This window comes from Bubalus bubalis, chromosome 16 (assembly GCF_019923935.1).
Source record: "Bubalus bubalis isolate 160015118507 breed Murrah chromosome 16, NDDB_SH_1, whole genome shotgun sequence".
Taxonomy (NCBI): Eukaryota; Metazoa; Chordata; class Mammalia; order Artiodactyla; family Bovidae; genus Bubalus; species Bubalus bubalis.
The window spans coordinates 40214771-40237374 of NC_059172.1; the positions used below are offsets into that span (position 1 = coordinate 40214771).

Sequence of the window (22604 nt, forward strand, 5' to 3'; positions counted from 1 at the left end):
TACAAAATAAAACTTAAAAGTTATATATATATATATATATATATATATATATATATATATATATGGGGGAAAAGCATAACTGCCACTAATTTCCAGGACACAAATAACTTGAAGTTTTATTATTGACTACTCACCTGAGGGCTGTCATTTTTGACATCCTCATGTAACTGTCATTTGCTAGGTACTGACAAATGTTTATTAACATGAATACAATTCAGGTGGTTGAAGGAGTCCAGATTTATTTATTTTTGGTTGCAGTAGGTCTTCCTTGCTGTGTGAGGGCTTTCTCTAGTTGTGGTGAGCGGGGACCTCTCTTCATTGTGGTGCACGGATTTCTCATTGCAGTGGCTTCTCTTCTTGGAAACCTCAGGCTCTAAGCACATGGGCTTCAGTGGTTGGAGCACATGGGCTCAGTAGTTGTGATTCGTGGGCTTTAGAGAGCAGGCTTTGCAGTATGTGGCATCCTCCCAGACTAGGGACCGAGCCCTTGTCGCCTGCATTGGCAGGCAAATTCTTAACCATTGGACCACCAGGGAAGTCCCAAGAAATCAAAATGTTACCTTTTGTTGGTTGACCTCAGCACTGTCATGGCACTGGTGGGTGTGCATTTAGCTTGCTGATGTATTACAATGAGCATATAAGGAGGGTCAAGGCCTAGTGGAAGTCAAGACTTACGCCATCTTGGGCCTGGTCGGTTCTGATCAGTTTTTGTCATGTCCTCAATGCCATTCTCTTAAAGGTTGTGCTCCATCCCCTTCCCTCCTGTCTCACAACCTTGAGTCTGGCTTATCACTCAGTTCTCACAAACTCATCAGTTACCTGACCTCTCTTTTTCTGTTTCTTGAATCTGTGCCCATTTTTTCATTCCCATCACTATTTAGATTTTTCTCATCTGGATTATGCTTACAGACTCTTCACCTGTCTCCCTGTATCCCCTCTCCTCCACCTCTACCCCCAGTTAATTCTCTACTAATAACCAGCACAGTTTTTATTTTTTATTTTTAAAGATTTATTTGGCTCTGCCAAGTCTTTGTTGCGGCATGTGGGATCTTTAGCTATAGCATGTGGGATCCAGTTCCCTGACCAGGGATCAAACCCCGGCGCCCTGTAATAGGAGTACCAAGTCTTAGCTGCTGGACCACCAGAAAGTCCCACATCACTGTTTTTAAAATATAACTCTGATTGAGTCACTCCTTATGGAGGGAAAAGTCTCACCAAGTCTAGAGAGTATTACTATTAAATAAGGGGGAAAATATTAAGAACTTTCAAATAAGTGATATTTTTAAATGAATTCACTCTGAGGCCTTGGGCCAAATTCTACCCTAATTGCTTGTCTACAGTTCTGCCTGAGGGGTAAACCACAGATTTTCATTCTCTGGTTTGCAAAATGTCAGTATCTCTGTTAAATAATTTGCATCTTGGCTGGACTCAAAGGTTTTCAATTTATTTCGTATCCTTCCTCAACCTTTTACTCCCGCTAATTATCTCTTCTAAGAGAGGCACAACAGGGAGTTTTAACTTTCCCCATTATTCAAACATTGGAAGTATATTCTCCCCAAATTCCGAAACAGGAATTTATGAAAAAATTATAGAATATTCACCTGAATAAACTGTACACCATCCAGGCTAAACCTCTCATTTTACAGGTGGAAAAGCTAGATTGACCAAGGGACTTTTAGGGAGTCACACAGAGAACCAAATGGAGTTCAGACCACTGAGATCTCTACTCCCAGTCCCAGGTTCCAGCTACAAGGGACAGGAGAAAGCTGAAGGGAGCACACAGGGGAAACTTCTGTGCTTTCTTCCCCAGAACTGTGTTTCCATGATCAAAACCATCTAGCACTCTCTTGTTTTGCTATTTCTTCAAAGAGGAGTAGAAGGAGGAAGAAGAATGTTTGTATTAATTACTGTTGTATTATATTATTTAAAAAACTATTTTTTTATTTGGCTGTGCCAGGTCTTAGTTGTGGCATGTAGGTTTAGCTGTGGCATGTGGGATCTAGTTCCCTGATCAGGGATCGAACCCTGGCCCCCTGCATTGAGAGTGTGGAGCTTAACCAGTGGACCACCAGGAAAGTCCCATTTCTGCTGTATATTAAATGAATATTTTATCACTGATGAGACATAGATTGTGCCTTGTTCTTAGCCATAGTCCCTCATAGCTGGCTGCAAGTCTGCTGACTTTCCTCCAGGAGGAGTGGGCAGGCTGGGAGCTCCCTAGTCAGGACAGATATCTTATCACCCTGCTAATAGGCCCTGTGGAGTCCATTGCCTTCATTTCTTCCTCTCTAGGCATGCCCAGGCTCACCCATTCTCCACCCCTTCCCACCATGTCCACAAGCCCATCCACCATGTCCCTTGGGCTGGCTGGGGGTGTCCTGGCTAGGGGTGTCTTGGCTGGCCCTGCCTTCCAGCTCAGATTCAGCTCAGAGGCTCCCTTAATTGGGTGATCTATCAGGTTACTTATCCAAACCTTTGCTTTTTTTGCTTGGAAGATCTACCACTTAGATGAACTATAAGATCTAGATAAGCAAAGAAGTACCTAATCACAGTACCAAGCATATTACATGTATTTGTAGGTATTTATTAATTTTTCAAGCTTTTGGACTTGTTCCTCAATAGGGAACAGCTTCTGAGCTTCTCTCATGGCCCATGGGCCCACCCCTTTCCCATTAAAGGTATTTGTGATCATATATAGTCCTAAATCCTTGTTCGTTCATCATCTGTCATCACAGAGTTTGTGGGAAGAGGAGAGCATTCACATGAGACAGATTCAGCTGGTGAAACTGAGACAAGGCACACTGAGCCCTGGCAGAGATAGGTCCTGGTAAACAGGGCAGCCCACCCCCTCTCTTCCACACCACAGCGCATAGCCCTCAGAGTTGAGCATGGAGGGGGATCCTTCTTTTAGCTGCTCCTGCAATGCAGACAAAGGACCTTGAGTGCCATGTTGAGATATTTGAAACTTATTCTAAGGTTCCCAGCTGTCCCAGGCTTCTCCACCTTTCCTAGGGATTTGGTCTCTATAACCCAGGCCAACCAGGATGAAACTGACCCAGAGGCCATAGGGAAACAATCCCCTAGTCTGGTAAAGCAGGTCAGTAATGGGGCATGGTGGAAACTGTTGGCTGAGAGACTTCCATAATAATGCTGAAAAGTCAGCCTCTGTGTACAGTGTAGAATTGAATCTCAGAGACAGAGTTTTGGGTGAAGTAGAAAAGAATAGCTTTATTGGTTTGCCAGGAAAAGGGGACACAACTGACTGGTCCCCTGAAAAACTGCAGTCCTAACCTGGGAGGATTTGGTGGTTCTAGAGAGGTAGCTGACAAGGATCAAGGTGTGTGCAGGGCCTGCCCTCCTTTAATACGGCCTCAGGTGGTTTCTTGATGAGCTTCTCAACATTATCAAAGTGTGACCTTCTCTTGAATGAAAAATGCTAACATCTTCCAACCCGACCAACCTAGACAGCAGGTTAAAAAGGAGAGACATTACTTTGCCAACAAAGGTCCGTCTAGTCCAAGCTATGGTTTTTCCAGTAGTCATGTTATGGATGTGAGAGTTGGACTGTAAAGAAAGCTGAGCGCCGAAGAATTGATGCTTTTGAACTGTGGTGTTGGAGAAGACTCTTGACAGTCCCTTGGACTGCAAGGAGATCCAACCAGTCCATCCTAAAGGAAATCAGTCCTGAATATTCATTAGAAGGACTGATGTTGAAGGTGAAACTCCAGTACTTTGGCCACCTGATGCAAAGAGCTGACTCATTTGAAAAGACGCTGATGCTGAGAAGGATTGAAAGCAGGAGGAGAAGGGGATGACAGAGGATGAGATGATTGGATGGCATCACCAACTCAATGGACATGAGTTTGAGTAAACTCCAGGAGTTGGTGATGGACAGGAATGCCTGGCGTGTTGCAGTCCATGGGGTCGCAAAGAGTCAGACACAACTGACCTGTTGAACTGAACTGAACTGAGTATCTTCCATTTGTTAGGGATTTTAGTTCTGCAGGAGCGCTCAAAGATACTATTATATGTATCTCTTGAAGTCAACCAAGACCCTGCCCCAAGGCTGCACCACTGTTTCTTGACTTTGCCTCCCTCTTCCCTGGTTAGCAACTGTTCCAATCTGCCCTTTGGAACTCAGGGAAGGTCATGGAGGCTGGAGTCTATTCCCTAGAAAAGGGGATACAGAAAGTCTTCTGAGCCTAGGAGCTCCACAGGGTTCTATTCAGTTTCAATAGCTTGCCCCAAAATTTGGTCCTGGCCATGGTGTGAAACATGCAAATCCTCTGGGAGCAGCCACAGACGGCATGACTGTTGGAAGGACTGACTGTCTAGGACTTGGTTCTCCCTAACCACACCCCTGCCATATGCTGCCTTGGTGACAATATTGTGTCACGTTTTTAAATTAAATAATGCATTTGAAAGTATTATAAAAACCCTAAAGTGCTTTACAAATTATTATTACTTATGACAGATCTGCAGTCAGAACTCTGGGTGTGCAGCACTATTTAAACCCTGGAAAAACATCTGCTTGAATGAACCTACCTTCCTTACTAATTCAATAGATGTTTGTTGAACCCACAGAGCTCTCAGGCAGTCGAGTACAATAGTAAACATGAACACAAAAGCCTTGCTTTTGTGGATCTTATAGTCCAGTGGAGGAGAAGGACAGTGCACCAGTAAATAAAACAGATAACATAATTACAAAACTCAATAAATGATCTCAAGGAAATAAGAGAGATGCTACAGAAGATCATTTTAAATTTAGATACAGTAGTCACAGGAAGCCTTTTAAGGATCTGAAATTGAAACTGAGGTTTGAAGGATGAGTAGGAGCAGACTGGAGGATCAAAGTAAAGAACACTTCCAGCAGAAAGAATTTGAAGTGCAAGAGCCCTGAGGCAGAAACAAACTTGACAGCTCCCAGAATAGCAGGAAAGCCAATGAAATCTCCCCACAGTGAGGCCAGGTACAGGGAGGCAAGGTGGGAGTATAGGGAGGGAGTGGAGGATCAAGTCCCAGAGACCGGGAGAAGCCAAATCAGATAGATGTTTTAGGCCAAGTTAGGATTTTATTCCACGAGTGGTAGGGAAAAGCGTTTAGCAAGTCAGTCACATAATTCATGTTTTTATACAGATCACTCCTCCTGCTTTGTGGAGAACATTCTGTAGATAAGCAAAAGTAAACTCAGACAAATTAGTGGTAGTGGTCCAGGCAAAAGGTGAGGGGTCACAGAGTGCCGGGGGAAAGGAGGGGGTGGAAAGAGGAGGATATAGAAATATAGTGAGCATTTTAAGTATAACATCATAATTTAAAGATAGGTTTACTACCAGCACTTGCCAGTATGGAGAGATGGAAAGAAAGGAATCAAAGATGACTTCTGGGCAGGTAATTTGAGTGATGATTTTTGCTTGAAATGGGGAGATGAAGAGAGTTTGGGGAATAAAAGCAAGAGTTCTGCTTTGTACAGAGAAGTTTGAAGGTAGTCAAGTAGGAACATGGAGTAGGCAGTTGGATGAAAAAGTCTGGGGCTAAATAGACATCCAGATAAGAGGTCATTCCAGATAGAAATTCTTATTTATTCATTATTCAGAATTTACAGTGCTATTCAGAGCCATGGGAAGGAATGAAGTTACTTGGAAAGTTATCATAAATAGAGAAAAGAAAAAGTCTGAGGACAAAACACTTAAAGGTGGATGATAAGGGACCAGTCATGAATGCCAGGAGAAAAAAAATCCAGAAAGATGGGAGCACAAAGAAAAGCAAAGGTGTTCTATAATCAAGAGAGGAAAGAGTTTCAGGGAGAAGTAGCAATCAGGTAATCAAAGTTTACTGAGAAGTTGATTAGGATGAAGACTGAGAATTGACCCTTAGATTTTGCAACATGGAGGTTGTTGGTGCCCTTGAGAAAAGCTGATCCAGTGGAGCAGGCAGGGGAATTTAGACCTGTGGAGACCTGGAGCTGATCTGAATAGCTTAGGGCATAAGTGGAGGTGAGGAACCTCCTCTTTTAAGGAGTTTTATTATAAAGTGGAGCAGAGAAATGTTGTCACACTAGAAAGCTTCTTTGATGATCTGATAGCCTGCTTGTTTACAGAGGGGGAGGAAGAGACTGTTGGGCAGGAGAACGGAGGTAATTTCAGGTGCTAAGCCCTTGTGTTGGTGAGAGAAACAAGATTCATTGCTAAAGTAAAGAGAGCAAGAGGGAAGGCAAATAGTGTGGGTTCATGTGAAATGGATTAATAGATTGGTTAGTTGGAAAACTCATTCATTCAGCAAACACTGGCTTCCTATGTGCCAGTTGCTATCCCAGGGGCAAGATACACAGCAGTGAATGAAACAGATAAGACAATGCTCATGCCCTCAACAAGTTTATGCTCTATTGAGGGGAGCTGAACAATAAATATGTTAACAGATGAATTTATAATATATCAGATAGAAGATGACAAGCACTATGGAGAATGATGAGCTAGGGTAAGGGGGTAATGTGGAGCTGGAGAAGGGGGCTGTCATTTTTAATAGGGTGATCAGAGGAGACCTTGATAATGGGGGAACATTTGTGAGCAGACCTAAATGGAGAGAGGGAGGAAGAGATGTCGTTATCTTCAGAAAGAGGGTTCCAATCAGAGGGAAGAAAATGTGCCAATTTCCTGAGGCAGGAGTGTGCTTGGCACAGTCTGAGGCACAGCAGGGAGGCCAGTGTATCTGAACAAAATGCTCAAAGTAGGGGAGTTTGCAGAAATCAAGGCAGAGAGGCAGTGGGCCGGCAGCCCCGGATGGCCTGGAAGGTAGACATGAGCTTTACTCTAAGTCAGATGGGAAGTCACTGGTGAGTTTTAAGCAGACAGGGAAATGATCTGACTTACGTTTTTCAAAGATACCTTCGGCAGCTGTGGAGAATGGCCTCTGAGGTCAAGGATGGAAGTGTGGGAGGCTATTGCAGTAATCCACACCAGAGATGATATTGTTCTCTGATTGCATCTGTTTTCTTAGTGAAATCAGAGGTGACATCTTCCTAGGAGAGTGAGGAAGCTATGATGGAGGCTTGAGCAAAGAAGAGAAGGTACGGTCATTGTGGCTGATGAATTGATTAAAGAACTATGGTAGGGTTCCTCACCTTCAATTATTCCCTAAGCTACTCAGATCAGCTCCAGGTCTCCACAGGTCTAAATTCCCCTGCCTGCTCCACTGGATCAGCTTTTCTCAAGGTCACTAACAACCTTTATGTTGCAAAATCTGAGTCAATTCTTGGTCTTCATCCTAATCAACTTCTCAATAAACTTTGATTACTTGATTGCTACTTCTCCCTGAAACTCTTTCTTCTCTTGATTATAGAACACCTTTGCTTTTCTTTGTGCTCCCATCTTTCTGGATTTTTTTTTTTCTTGGCATTCATGACTGGTTCCCAAATAGCTGGCAGTACACGCAGTTTGCTAAATGCTTACTCACCTCCACCTCTGGGACTTCTCTGGCCATACATCTTTCCTCCTGTGTCCACTCTCTCTCCTTTCACCATATTTCTTTTCCTCTGACTCCAGTTGGCCTGGAGAACCTATGTATTTATTGAGAACAAAATGACAACCCACTGACACATCCAGTTTCTTATACTGAAGCTTTTGGAAGGATTTGCGGAGGCCCTTGGAATGTTCAGTTCTCTTCAAGAGACTTATACATTCGACTGTCACTCCACCACCTCACCCTATAGCAGTCAGTGAGGGAGACCCAGAGACTTCCTGTGCTTTTCTTAAGACTTTCCTCTCCTACCTATGATATAGACCTCGGCAGGATTTGAGGGATACATACAGGATTTCTTATGCTTTTAGTCAGGCCGCCACACCCTGCCTCTGTGACACTGCTCACCTCACAACAGACTGTCTAAACAGGGCAGTCCCAGCAACAAGCTCATGACTGGAACTGATGACCCACTTTTCCTAAAATGACAAGTGGCATTCATCTAATCTTGACCCATCTCTCTCTCTAACTCGTGCACCATGAGAATCCCAAGACCCTGAGGTCTTCTTGAAGATAGCAGATGTAAGGACCAGGTGGAAAGGGCTTACACCACTTCTGTCTACATCCCACTGGACAGGACATAGATCAATGGGTGCAGCTTATGTACAAAGGAGGCTGCGAACATGTGGCTGGAGAAGAGGAAAATGAAATGGCACCTGATGAATGCAGACATTTGTCTCTGTTGTGACACAGAGATCAAGGGAGGGCTTCTCTGGTGGGTCAGTGGTGAAAAATCTGCCTGCTCTGCAGGAAACAGGGGCTCGATCCCTGATTCAGGAGGATCCCACATGCCGGGAAGCAACTATGCTTGTTCACCACAGCTATTGAGCCTGTGCTCTAGAGCCCAGGAGCCACAGCTGCTGAGCTCATGCACCCAACTACCGAAGCCCATGTGCCCTAGAGCTCACGCATTGCAACCAGAGAGTAGCCTCAACTTGCTGCCTCTAGAGAAAAGCCCACCCAGCAGCAAAGATCCGGCTCAGCCAAAAAATATAATAGAAATAAGTAAATATATATATATATATATATTTATTTATTTAAAAGATCGAGGGAGAAAAAAACCTTTAATAAGGAGGAACTAATCAATATTGCCATTCTACAGAAAGGTCAGCTAAGATACGGACATAAAAGGTTGAAATTTTCAGTTAGGAAGTCCGTGGTCATGTTATAAAGGGTCATTTTTGTGAAGCTATGGTGAAGTGAAAGAATGGGAGGTGAAGAAATGGGTGCAGAGAGTACAAACTATAGGAGAATCTAGTTCTGTAAAATGGTAGAGTGAAGGAAGTTGAAAAAGGTGTCTAATTGTGAGAGAATTGATATTTACAAGCTAAAGAACTAGTAGTGAAGGAGAAATCTGAGATGGAAAGGGGGATCATTCATGGAGGGAATCTAGAAGGCAGGAAAGGATGAGACAAGAGTGCAGGTGAACTAATTAGTCTTCACAGCAGGAATGAACACGGCCGCTTCTAAGATATGTGGGAGAGGAGCAAGGGTAGGCAGAGAAGGCGATGGCACCTCACTCCAGTACTCGTCTGGAAAATCCCATGGACGGAGGAGCCTGGTAGGCTGCAGTCCATGGGGTCATGAAGAGTCGGACACGACTGAGTGACTTCCCTTTCACTTTTCACTTTCATGCATTGGAGAAGGAAATGGCAACCCACTCCAGTGTTCTTGCCTGGAGAATCCCAGGGATGGGGGAGCCTGGTGGGCTGCCATCTATGGGGTCATACAGAGTTGGACACGACTGAAGTGACTTAGCAGCAGCAGCAAGGTTAGAAGTTGAAGAAAAAGTCTATAAGTGAGGAGAAGGAAGTTGAGGAAGTTCATGTCTAGTAGTATTTATGTTTGTAAAGCTGTTATTATGAAGGATTGATGGGCTAGTTGTGGGGCAAAGGGAGGGCTTTAAGATAGCTGCCGTTGAGCATGGAGAGCAGTATAATATTTAGGGCTCAGTTGACGTTGGAGACCCCTTAGTGTAATGACACCAGTAGGCACCAATGTGAGATTTTTTTCACCAACACACAGCTCTCAAGGGCAGAGGCAGATCTTTGAATTGATCTAGGATCAAAGAAGGAAGGGTTTTTTGAGAAAGTAATAGTCTGAGTGGCAGTGAGGAGCTAGAGAAATATAGGCCCCTTCTTTTTACTCCATCTTCCTCCACCTAGTTTAGAGCCTTTCATCCTGTTTGGATTACAGAAATACCTTCTGCTTGGTTTCCCTGATTTTAGTCTCTTTCCCATGTATCTATTGTACATGTGACTACCAGCTTAATTAGTCTTGTAGAACAGTGGCCATGTTTCATTCTTATTCAAAAGCTTCAGTAGCTCCGTACCTTCCTGGAGAATTAAATCCATATTCCTTAGCTCCACCCTCAAGGTTCCAGGCACAGAGCAGGTTTCAACTAGTTTGTTTTACGCATCTAGTTTTATACACAAAGGATTTAGCTTATACTGGATGAAAAACTGTACTACCTCACTAAGTTTGAAGGACTTTCCCAAATGCAATTTTGTTAACTATTGGGAAAGCTTCTCCTACCCTTCTCAGAATGTCCTTCAAGGTATCTTTCAAGGGCTAACTCAAAGGCAGGTTCTCCCCTGTATCAAATGATATATCTCTTCTCTGTCCTCTTTTTTGAAAAAAATTCATTTTAAGCTTTATATCTAGAGTCATGCACCTATTAAGCAAGAACCGTGCCTAATTTATCATTGTACCCCAGTCCATTGTACCCCCAGCTCATATCAAAAAGCTTAGTATCTCACTTTTTGTTGGTATCCAGAGTCGGCTGACTAAAGACATGCATGCATTCATGAGTAAATGAGTAATGAGTCAATGGACATGAATTTGAGCAAACTCAAATTTAGTGAGATAGTGAAGGACAGGGAAGTCTGGCGTGCTGCAGTCCATGGGGTCTCAAAGATTCAGACACAACTGAGCAACTGAACAACAACAATGTTCTAGTAAGTTTAAGAACCAGAATCCTTCCTGGAAGGTCATCTTCTCAAGTTGTAGGGTTGATATTATAATTGTTATCCTTAGTACTTAGCACTGTTCTAAGACAGTACTGTAAGCTAAGTATACAGCAGAAACCTAGTAAAATCTTGGCAAACACAATTGAATTAGGTGCTTCCATACTCAGTGTGTCACCTGAAGTGCTCTGGAGAGTGAACAGGGCCGAGGACACAGCAAATAGTTGTTTATATCTTGATTTGATTAACTTGACTAATGAATGCTCTTATAACTGCACAGCAACTCCCTTCACAGACTCAGTTATTCTTTAAAATCTTTGATTCATTGAATCCTACAATCATTGACTGATCTTTAGGTGATAATTTAATATTAGACACTGAAGAAAAAAAAAGCAGTCTGTGAGAAAAGCAGACATCTCATATCTTCATCAAGTAACCTCTCCTTTTCCTCCTTTGTGGCCAGGCTGTGACAATATGCTGATGGGCATAAAGTCTCTGAAAATAGTGAAGAAGACGATGGACACAGATGGCTCTTGGATGAAAGATGCTGTCAGTGACTCTCCAAAGGTTTATGTCTTCATTGGGTCCAGAAACAACACTGTCTGGGAATTTGCCAATATACGGGCCTTCATGGAAGATAGCACCAAGCCAGCCCCCCGGAAGCTGATTCTAACACATTCCTGGCAGGGAACAGGCCAAGTGATCTACAAAGGTTTCCTATTTTTTCACAGCCAAGGGACTCCCAATGAGATCATCAAATATAATCTGCAAAAGAGGATTGTAGAAGACCGGATGCTTCTCTTTGGAGGAGCAGGCAGAGCCCTGGCCTACCAGCACTCCCCTTCGACTTACATTGACCTGGCTGTGGATGAGCACGGGCTCTGGGCCATCCACTCAGGGCCAGGCATCCGCAGCCATTTGGTTCTCACGAAAATTGAGCCTGACACGCTGGGAGTAGAACACTCATGGGACACTCCATGCAGAAGCCAGGACGCTGAAGCCTCGTTCCTCTTGTGTGGGGTCCTCTACGTGGTCTACAGTTCTGGAGGCCATGGCCCACATCGCATCACCTGTGTCTATGATCCTCTTGGCACCATCATGGAAGAGAATCTGCCCAACTTGTTCTTTCCCAGGCGGCCAAGAAGTCACTCCATGATCCATTACAACCCCAGAGATAAGCACCTCTATGCCTGGAATGATGGAAATCAGATGATTTACAAACTCCAGACCAGGAGAAAGCAGCCTCTCCAGTGATGCATTACAGTGGGGAGGGAGATGGCCAGGGATGCTGTGCTCCAGGATGGGGGGCCAGGGCCCCTCTGCAATATACTATAGTATTAATATATTAATATTATCCCACTAATGGCACACAGGGAGATGAGGGGCTGCAAGTGGGAATGCACACACATTCTTTTCTAGATGGTGTTGCCTTTGGTATCTTCTAAGAGCTTAGATGACAGTCTGTCATTCAGGAATTTTCAGGAAGTTCCATTACCCATCCCAACGCCCTGGTGCTCAAGGCCTTCCACATCCTGATCCAGCTTACTTCCAAACTTTTCTTTTTAGTAAAGCATTTTAGCATGTACTTTAATAACTCTCCCCACTCTCACCTTCTCAGCCATTAGAAATGTAGGCCACACCCTCATACTCCTGGCTTTTCTCCCCTCTGGCCTTTGCTCAAGCTCTTTCCTCTTTTACAGTTGCCTATTGATATTCTTCTATTATTCACTGCTGAACTAAAGTACTATTTTTTGGATTAATTTTTATTGGAGTATAGTTGCTTTCAATGTGTTAGTTTCTACTGTACAACAGCAAAATGAATCAGCCCTGCATACACACATATCCCCTCCCTTTTGGCCTTCCTTCCCATTCAGGTCACCGCAGTGCATTAAGCAGAATTCCCTGTGCTACACAATATGTTCTCATTAGTTATCTATTCTATACATAGTATCAATAGTGTAAAGTAATATTTCTTGTTGATGTTTAATTTTGATTTCCCCTGGTACTGTCCCTATACCAAGCAAGGCGGTCGTAATAAGAAAGTGAAAATATTACCATTTGAATACCACTTTCCAGTTATAAAGTGTCTGCACCTGTGTTAGAACTCCTCTCACCCTTACGAGATAGACGGGGACAAACCTTTATAGACAGAGGGTTTCGGTGAGCCATTCAAAGTACCAAAGCTACAAAAGGAAAGAGCTAGAAAAGACCGCAAAGCCCATAATCTTGTCATTGTCCAAGGAAGCATCAAATATGTTTGTTCACCCAACCTTTTCTCAGCAATTTGTTAATCATTTCAGCCTAAAAATAACGGCCTGCCCCTTTAGCTAGTTTCATGCCTGCACAAGACCCTCCTATAGGCCTTTGAAAAGCTACTTCCTCCAGAAAACCGGCCTAAGGCTGAGGACCCTTCTGTAGACTCATCTTGCCTTACCTTCCCCTGTTTCTTTCTTCCTGCCTGAAACACAATAAAAGTGACACTAAGCAAATAAACCTCATCAGGTTCTATTTGCCTATATGCCCTCAGCATAAAAGTTTCAGGGAGTGCTGCCTGTGCCTGGATTTACAGTGAACAATCCCCAACTCACTGGGGCCTTCAGTAAGTATTCTGGAATCTGGATGGATGCCAGATAGCAGGCAAGGGACTCCCTGCCACAGCAGGCGTGCCACGTGGCACAGGGGACAGAGACCACCTGGGCCTGTCTGGAGGGGCTTCTTCAAACTCTTTCCCACACATTTGTTCACTGCAGGCTGGTTCAGGTCACAAATGCAGGCTGTGGTGCCAGTCTGTGTCATGTGCTGGGGCCTCTGTCTTCCCAGGTTGGTCACATGAGAGGGTTTGCTCTGTTTGCAGCTGTTTTCCAACTCTGCCAAGCCCGGGCTGGGACCATAGGCAGTGAAGAGAGGGGTGGGGGTTTTTTTCTTTTTCTTTCCCATAGCATTTGAGTAGCTGTTTGGCAGAATGGAATTGCTAAGCCCATGGACATAGCACAGTTACCCACAGTTCTAACAGAGTGGTACAAAGAGCTCAAATCCATTGTGGAATGAGGCAGGTATGAATAAATAAATGTGGTGATATTACCCATTCCATGGATTGGGGGCCATTTGCTGCCCCATGGGTAAAATAACATTACCTATTTCACAGGGAAAAGGAATGTGCCTCACAGATGAGGGTAGCAGGGGAATTCATCAGAGTGGGATTACTCATAAATCCTGCATACATGGTGCCTTTGGAGGCGCAGAGAGGCTACCTGTGTGCTGTCTACCATTCATCTGTGATAGGCTTTGCTTTGACAGTTATGCAGGGCACACCTGCCACTAACAACCCACTCTCATGCCTTAAATTTCTGTAGCTAGAATCACCTTTTAGGTTAAGACATTTTCTCCTGGAAGCCCCTGTTAACAGGGTACTTTGTTTTCTGGGAGCCAGGGGTAATCATGTAGGTCTGTGGACACTTCTTGGGCTTCTTTCAGATGAACTTTTCAGTTCTGGTCTCTTGTTGGATTTTACTGAGGAGTGAAGGTCCTAAGATCTAGACCAGTGGTTTTAAACTTGACCGCACCTAAGAATCGCCTGAGGAGCTTTTAAAAATCCTGATGCCAAGCCATACCCCCAGACCATTCAATCAGAGCCTCTGGAGGGGGGACCAGACAGTGCTGTGATTTTTAAGTTCCCTCCCCCAAAATGGTCCCAAAGTGTGCATAAGCAGGAAAGTCAGTGATTTACACCATTTTAAAAAAATTGAAGTATAGTTGATATACAATGTTGTATTAGTTTCAGGTGTACAACAAAGTGATGCAGTATTTTCTTTTTCACATTCTTTTTATTATAGGTTATTACAAAATATTGAATATAGTCCCCTGGGCTATACAGTAGATCCTTGTTTATCTTATATATATATATATATATATATATATATATATATATATATATATATATATTAGTGTGTATCTGCTAATCCCAAACTCCTAATTTATTTATCATTCCCCTTTCCCTTTTGGTAACCAGAATTTATTTTCAATGTCTGTGACTTATACCATTTTTAAAGATGATTTTTAAAAAGTAATGTGTAGTTCTAAAGAACAGACTATCATTTTCTGAGGACTGCGGGTCCACTAGGGCAATAACATGTGGGATTTGGAAACACCCATGAACTCGTGTGAACCATGGCAGCCTCCTCTATAAAAGCCTCTGAGCTGCTATTTTAAGGAAGTGAAAGAGAACTGAAGAGTGTCCTGTTGTAACACAACTCTTGTGGGCCCCAGCCTTCCTCTGCTGCTTTGCCCTTGGCCTGCCTCTGGCCAGGTTCCTGCAGTGACCAGAGTCTCATGTTTGCCAGGGTGGCTTAAGTTTTGTTCACATGTACAAGTCTTCTGGGCACACTGGTAATTTCAGACCATCAGGATACTATAAAAAAAGATGTGTCTTGTGGAGTTGATCAACAATCCAGCCTGTAGAAATGTAGATAAAAACTGAGGTAAGGGAGGTAGTGACTCCTGCCAGAGCTAGGGACTATGCCAGAGTCCTTGGTGTCGATGCCATCTGAGGCCCACAGGGATTTTAATCCGCTGAACTGAGCAATCAAGTCCTGTGGGCCCAGACAGGGCAACAGTCTAGCAGTACCACCAAAGGGGATTCATGCCCTACACCGGGGGAAGGCCTTGGCCTAGGTCCCCAAAGGCCCAGTCCTGCCCCGATCCTACAATCCATTCCTGTGCTCAGCAAAGCTTTTGTTGTGCCTGTGGAACCCCTACCTAAATGCTGGGCACAGAACAGGACTATTTGTCTCCAGCTGTTCACAAGAACGGGTGCCGGCGCCTTTGATTGACGCTGACCGCTAGAGGGACCTCCACTCCAGGTCGCGGGGTTCGAGAGCGGCCAGATTCTAGGGTGACTCAGTCTTCCGAACTGGGGGCGCTCAGAGACAAGAAATGAGATTGCCTTCAGGCCAACCTCAATTTGAACTAGATCGCCTGGGCCCAGAATCTGGGACTGCCTCTAAAACATTCTTTCTATGACATCTCTTTTTGCAATTCTTGACACAAGTTCCCTTTCTGCTTTTCGCTTTTATTCCCTATGGCCAAAGAACGGTGCTCAAGGGCTGGAGAAGCCCAGGGAACCGGGAGCCCAGGACCGCCAGGCGTCACCCGGGGCCGGAAGGGTGCTGGAGAGGGAGGTGACAAGAGCAGGGGCGGGGCTCCTAGGGGTGTGGCCGCCAGAGAGAGGCGGGGCTTAAGGGAATGGTAAAGTCGTCTTAGGAGGCGGTGCTGGAGCTGGGGCTGGGCGGGGCTGGGGCTGGACCGGCGGGGGCTGAGCAAGTCTGAAGGGGCGGGGTTGACGAGGCAGGTCGCTAAGGAACTGGAACTCTTGGCGGTTGGGTCCCTGCGGGCTGCCACGGAGCCTAGAGGGAGGGGGCGTGGCAGAGGGGCGGTCCCGGGGGAAGATGGGACGGTCTGGGAGCGGGCGCTTCGGGACGAGCCTCCCGAGTCTCCCGTGGGTCCCCGCCCCCGTCACGTGGGCTCCGGACGCGGCCGCTGCCGGTCGGTCCGCTGGTTGGTCGGTTAGTTGGTCGGTGGGTCAGTGGCCTGCTGCTCGTTTCTCGGCTCTTATGTTCGGAGGTGGGGGGGGACAAGTGAAAGGCCCGCACACCTGAGCTGTCCGGAGAGGAGCCCCGCACTCAGGTCAGTGGGTTCTCCCCACGCCCCTCGGGCCCACTGCGCAGGCTGAACTGGGAGCCCCCGCAGGGGAATTGCCTTAGGAACCGAGATCCCCGAGTGTGTCCCAGACGCGAGGGCGGGGACCCTCCTCCCCTTCTCTTGCCAGATTGGGAGGAGAATATGACTCCTGGGGATTTGCTTCGCGTCTCCTCCCAGTCCTGTTCGAAGTCTACGGACTGTCCGCGCCCCTACAGGTGCCGGGATGGCCCTGGAGATGCGCAGGGTGGCCGGTCATCCCAGCTGTGTGTAGTGTGTCAGAGCTCTGCTCAGTCGGTTGGAGCAGCGGCGTAGTCTAGAGAGATAGCCCAAGGTGTTCGGGAAGCTTACGGTCCGTTTTGCCCAAGCAAATCGGTGTTCCCCAGAGCGTGCGTCCAGCTGCAACGCCTTAGCAGAAATCAACTCTGTACTGTATTTGGGAAAATGCAACATGCTTTTCCAAACTTAAAGCCACTGCGTCCCAAAAGACGGCAAGACGGGGATGGTTCTGTTTGAAAGAGGGTTCCTCTCCTTCATGACAGCCTGACTCCAGACCTTCAGTTGTTCCTCAGATGAAAATAAGATTATATATTTAAAGACCAGGGCTTCCAAAGTGTGCATAAGATCAAAACAGGCACTCTAGCCAGCATTTAGTCCTCTTAAAAAACAAATCCAGAGCATTTTTACTTTTAGAGCAGCTGGATGTTTATTTGTCTCCCTTTGTATATTTTCGTTCAGTTCCTGTCTCATATCTCTTTCTCCCAGTTCCTTAATCAATTATACTACAAATCTGCAATGTTACCAAATTTTATGTTGCATTCTATGACGTTTAATGCCCAACAAAGGCAGTTAGCTGTACACAAAATTCGTCTTCTGCGTGTTCAGTCTTTGATTGTTATTTGTACTACATGAAAAAATACTTGATTTAGGGGTTATTTCTTTTTTACTTGAGGCTTAGGTAGTCTGTATGTAATCTGCTTAAATTCATATTTAGGTGACTTTGAAGTGGGAGATGAGGGGGACTGGTGAACTTTTACTACACTCATTCATAATTTTTACTTAATAATACATTGTTAGTATTGTTAGTAACAATAATACATTATTGTTAGTATAGTTAGTATTAATACTACATTATTAGTATTGTTAGTATACTTAATAATACATTATTGTTAGTAATCTAACAATAATACATATTGTTAGATTAATAATACATTATTAATCTCAAGTTCAGTATCTCACTGAACTTGAGATTCAGTGATGTGCCAGTTATTAGCATATTGCTACTACAGAGATAAACAGCATCATGGTCTCTTTACTGGGTCAACTATGTGCTATAGGTGCTTGACAAGTAGAAGGAAATAAATGCTATGAAGGAGCTAAGAGCAAAGCGTTGTGGGAATTTATCTTTCATCTGACTGTGTAAAACCTGGGATAATTTCGGGAAGGGGGTGACAAGTGCATGGTGGACCTTGAAGGATTTCTCCGGACAGAGGTAGGTAGAGTGTGACCTGCCCTGTGAGAACTGTGTACGCAGGCAAGCACTTCATAGCCTGAGAAGTAGCAAGTGGCCCAGCTTGGCTGCAGTGGCAAGTGAGAGACAATAAAGCTGGTGATGAGGAGGAAACCTGTTCCCAGCGGGCCATGAAGGCCAGGTGGAGAAGTCTGGGCTTTGAAATCATGAGCCTCAATAATGGCTTTTAAGCAGGAGATTGATTGATGGTTCTCTGAATTTAAAGTCTGGGACCTTGGCCCTTGACCCTTTCAGCCTCCCAAACCTCTAGCCCAGTGGAGAAAATCCGGTAAATATTTGTGGAATGAATGATCTGGCAACACTTGGTAGCAGTGCTTGTCAACCTTTAACAAGCTTAAGAGTCACCTGGGGATCTTGTTCAAATGCAAATTCTGATTCCTAGGTCGGGGTGGAACCTGACATTCTGCATTTCTCGGAAGTTCTCAGCAGTGCAGCCCCTTCACTTATCCACAGCAAGGATTAAAAAAAAAAGTTTGCAAACCTGGCTGAGCCTCAGAATTGCCTAGGGAGCTTTTAAATTACTCAAATTAAGTAGGTCTGGCATGTTTTTACCAAATTCCTCTGTGATTCTGATGAAGGCCAAATGGAAACTGCTGGGTGAGAGACCCTGGGGTTGGAGAAGCCCAGTGGAAGATCAATTAAGATAGAAGTGACTAGGGCCTGTGCTGGATCCCAGAGAGGATACAGGTAGGAGAGACTAGAGAGACAGCATCTGTGGGCTCGGGGGCCAGATGGAGAAGTGAGGAGGGAGGAACAGTCCTGAAAGAATTGCGCTTTGGACAAGGAATTGCGTAGCCTTTCGGCTGTCAGATTTGCGGTAATGTTTGGAAGCTGTTTTTCACTTGGCTATCAAAAACATTTCCTTCCTGATACATAGATTTATTCATGACACTTCTGCTTGAAATCTTCTGCTGGATCCCCTTTTGCAAAACATGGGAAGGAATAGCTAACATGAACAGCACCGTTGAGGCATTTAAATGTTGAGGCAATAAACGTAAAGGTTTATTAAGTTCCCAGACTGAACACCCTCATTCAAGAAGTATCACTCAGGAAAAAAAAAGATGTCACACTATCATCACTTGGTGTGGGCACAACTAGGCTGAAACTCTTGGCAGCTTTGTGTTTTCCTGAGTCACTATTTTTCCTGCTTCCTCCTTCCTCAGAGCAGTTCCACTTGTTTTCCTAGCATCATTCTTCGGTTTCAACACTTGATGACACCTTTGTGTCTCCGTTTCTGCAGAATCCACTGCTGGTCCCAGAAGGGCAGGCTGTATCCTTTATAGACTCTGAAAGCCAGGTCTTGCAGATCTTCATGAGGGCCGTTCTTATCTCTCAAGCAGTGAGTACTCTGCTAGATGCCATCTCAGAGCTGTTAGACCTAGATCTGTTAGACCTAGATCTCCTCAAGGCTTTGAGAGTTCCAAGGTGCTGTTCACTCTCAGCTTTATCTTTGGGAAATTTATGATTTCTATTTAGTGCTCCTAGGTAGTCCTTACTATGGTGCTTCCTTGTAATTCTGACTTTGATTTCCTCTCTCAGTCACAAACACATTTATGCACACGAGAACACGGCTTTCACTGTGCACAGCGCTTTCAGTCATCATGTTCCATGTTGTGTAGCAATCTTGGCTTCTGTAACACATTTGTAGATGGAAGGTATAGACAAGATGGGATAGGCTTGCCCCTGAAAGGGATAAAGTATACCATCCTTGTTTGGCATTCAGAGTTCCACAGAGGTTGGCAATAATTTGACTCATCAGCTGCATCTCCACTGTTCCCCAAACCTAGTAGCTTAACAATTTCTACATTTTGTGCCTCTCTGCCTTTACATACACTATTTTCTCTTCCTGGGAAGTCCTTTTGTCTCTGCTCTGCAAGATGCATGAACTCTTGCTAATCCTTCAGGAGGCAGATCAAAGTCTTGAAACATCTCTCCCTCCCCAACCCCCAAGTCATTTTTGTTGTAGCATCCGGTTCCTATCTCTGCTGTGGTACATAATGCACATCTTTTGCATGTCTCTCTGTCCACACCCTCTCCAAACTCTGAGCTGCCCTGGGGCTGCGTCAGCCCTTATGTTCCACCCAACTCTCAGCAGATGTTGAGGAAGAGTTTGTGGCAGAGGAGGGCCTTGAGCTGGGTGGTGTTACCATGTTGCCTTCAGTAAAAGGGGGAAAGGCAGATGGTTTTGTGCTGGAGATAAGGCAAGGAACAAGAGCAGAACCTGAAAGACTAGGACAAGCCTGATGAGTGGCCTGCAGGGCTGGAGTCATAGGGTGAGATGGGGAGAGGACTCTGGGAGAAGTGAGGCTGGAGTCTCAGGCTGGGGAGAGATCCTGGAAGGTCTTGAAAGCTGAGGTTAAAGAATTTAAATGTAATGTCGGTGACCTTGAGACTAGGTGAAAGCTGTGCTTTCAGGAGGATTCCAAACTAAGAAGGGCAGGTTGGAGAGCCAGGGAGGGGTTTATGAGAATGTGCTGTTGGAATAACCCATTGCGGTAGATTAGGACCTAAACCAAGTCAATGGGTGGAGAGGAGTGAACAGAGGTGAATGAGCTTGCCAAGAAATCCTGCAGGATTTGGTGACTGATTGGATTTGAGGGAGAGAGAAAATAGTCAAACTGGACACTGACATTTTGTGCTAGTTTGCTGGGAGAAGAATGAAGCAATTGTTAGCAGCATGAAAGCATGGAGGAGCTCCTTGGAAGGGGGAAGGGAGATGAGGGTGGTTGACTCCCTTTGGAGTCAGGAGGGAGCCTTGGGTAGTTTCTCGCATGCTCCCTATATTTTTACCCATGAGGATGATGACATCCAAAGACACCTACCCAGGGTCACCCAGCTGCTGGTGGCAGAAATCAGGCCTTCTGGCCCTCTGGCCCTGGGTTCTGTCCTATGTAGCTCAGTGGGTTTGAACAGATGAGCGCTATCGGAAAGTCCAGATGGAGACTCCATTAGGCAATGAAAAATGAGAAAGAGACCAGGTTTGGGGCAAATTCAGCCTGCAGAACAGCTAAGGCTGGAGACTTAAAGGTCAAAGACTCAGAGCGAAGTGTGTGTAGCAGCCAAAGCCACTGGGGGTATGAAGGCTCATAAGATCTTTCTGTTTTGTGGTGATGGGAAGTAGGGAGTGCTTTATGGTATCAGCACTCTTATACTTGTTAGTGCTTAGTGCAAGTACATGGGTATTAAATGGTTTTTCTGGGAATGCAAGCATCAATCCGTCAGTTCCATGGAAAGATGTATTCTAAGGACCCAAATATTCCCCCACCCTGCCCCCTCCTTACCGCCAGGAAGTTTTAAGGACACATCCAAACAGTTATGAGAAGTTGCCTGTATAGTATTGGAGTGAGGGTGGTGGGGATGCCTATCTGGGGAAGGTGGTCAACCTTGAGAACCTTTTCTAGGCAAAGACCTATGTGTAGGGCCAGTGTCAGGGATTTAGATGGTTGAGTGAGGGACAGAGCTGTCCGTTAAGGAGGGAATGCCTTTTCTAGAATCTACACTGCTGCCAAGAGACTCAGTGGCCCTGAGGTTGGATTTCCTCCCCTCCTTATCTTTCCCTTCCACACCTCTCTACCTGGCCAGGCTCCCCAGCCTTTCAGGATGAGTCCTACCTTGGCCCTGACACAGTGGTTACCTCGGTTTGCTAAGGCAGAGCTGGGTTAACACGTGTGAAGCCTTTAGATGATTGCCTGGCATATGATACTTGCCCAATAAAAACAAAGACACAAGAAATGCTGGGATTCAACTTTGAGTCAAACTTGCAAGCCTCTTGGTTCTTTTGAGTTATGTAGCTGGGTCTGACAAGTTTCTAATTCATCTTGTTTTGAGTGTGTGTGTATTTTACTGAGACCAAAGTGTGTGCATGAGCCTGCTCACCCATGCTAAAGTATCAGTGAAGCCCTAGATTGCAGACTGGAGATTTGAGTTGTCCCTGTCTCTGAAACAGCTTATTCCGAGTCAAGTGGGTGGCAGGCCTACTAACAAGCCTCCAGGAAGAGGTTGTCAAGCTAAGTGAGGCTATGGGGAGCTGATCCTGTCACAGCCACTCCCTCACCTTCAGGGCTGGGCTCTTGAACACCTCTGTTTCCTCCCAGGATGAGGACAGGTGTAGGCAAGGAAGTGACCCAAATCCCAGGATTGCTCTGCTGGCTCAGGGACGCGAGTGTCTGCTGGTCGCTGGGCATTTTTGGTGGGCAGAGTCAGAACCCCCGCCCAGACCCCAGCTAAAGACATAAATCCACAGGGCCTTGTGAGCATGGTTGGAATGGCCCACTCAGAGGACCATTCCTATGACTGCACTGGGGTGTCCTAAGAGGTCTTCTGAGCAAACGTCTCCAAACTGCTCCTGATAGAAAGGTCCAGAGAGCCCACCAGAAGGAACTCCTTGTGTTGACAGTATGTGTGAGAGAGAGAGAGTTGTGTAGGAGCCAGGGGATCTGCTGTAGGGACTAAGGGAGCAGAGAAGGGCAAAGCCACAGCTCAGGTTTGGAAGACCAAGAACAGGTTACTTTTGTTCCTTGCATGCACACGTGACAACTCCTCTCTTCAGGGCAACTGTTTCCTTCCCGCAATAGGCTGTTTCCCCAAATCAGAGGTTTCTGCATGAACAGCTAGCTTGACACTGAACTGCTTCCTGGATGAAACAGCTGTATGTAGACTGGCCTCAGAAAGCTGCCTCCAGAGGGAAGGCAGAGAGGAACTTCTGGCTTTGGTGGGTTTTACAAAGGGCTAGTCTCCTGAGGCAGGAGAAGGCAATGGCACCCCACTCCAGTACTCTTGCCTGGAAAATCCCATGGACGGAAGAGCCTGGTAGGCTGCAGTCCAGGGGTCGCACAGAGTCGGACACGACTGAGCGACTTCACTTTCACTTTTCACTTTCATGCATTGGAGAAGGAAATGGC

At 45.5% G+C, this 22604-nt stretch overlaps 2 protein-coding genes across 4 annotated transcripts in view; both read left to right on the top strand.

Moving 5' to 3' along the window:
* OLFML1 (olfactomedin like 1) overlaps positions 1 to 12976 on the top strand; it is a 43606-nt gene extending 30630 nt beyond the window's left edge. For both annotated transcript variants that reach the window (XM_044929462.2, XM_006041433.4), the window contains exon 3: positions 10942 to 12976. In XM_044929462.2, the coding sequence (XP_044785397.1) occupies positions 10942 to 11732 (791 nt within the window). In that variant the 3' untranslated portion in view covers positions 11733 to 12976. The remainder of the gene's footprint in view (positions 1 to 10941) is intronic.
* A 2825-nt stretch (positions 12977 to 15801) lies between these two features.
* The window catches only part of PPFIBP2 (PPFIA binding protein 2), a 155592-nt gene continuing 148789 nt past the window's right edge, over positions 15802 to 22604 (top strand). The window contains exon 1 of one of the 2 annotated variants that reach the window (XM_025266582.3): positions 15802 to 16160. The gene's annotated coding sequence lies outside the window, so the exon portion shown is untranslated. The remainder of the gene's footprint in view (positions 16161 to 22604) is intronic. The other variant, XM_025266580.3, reaches the window with a different exon arrangement.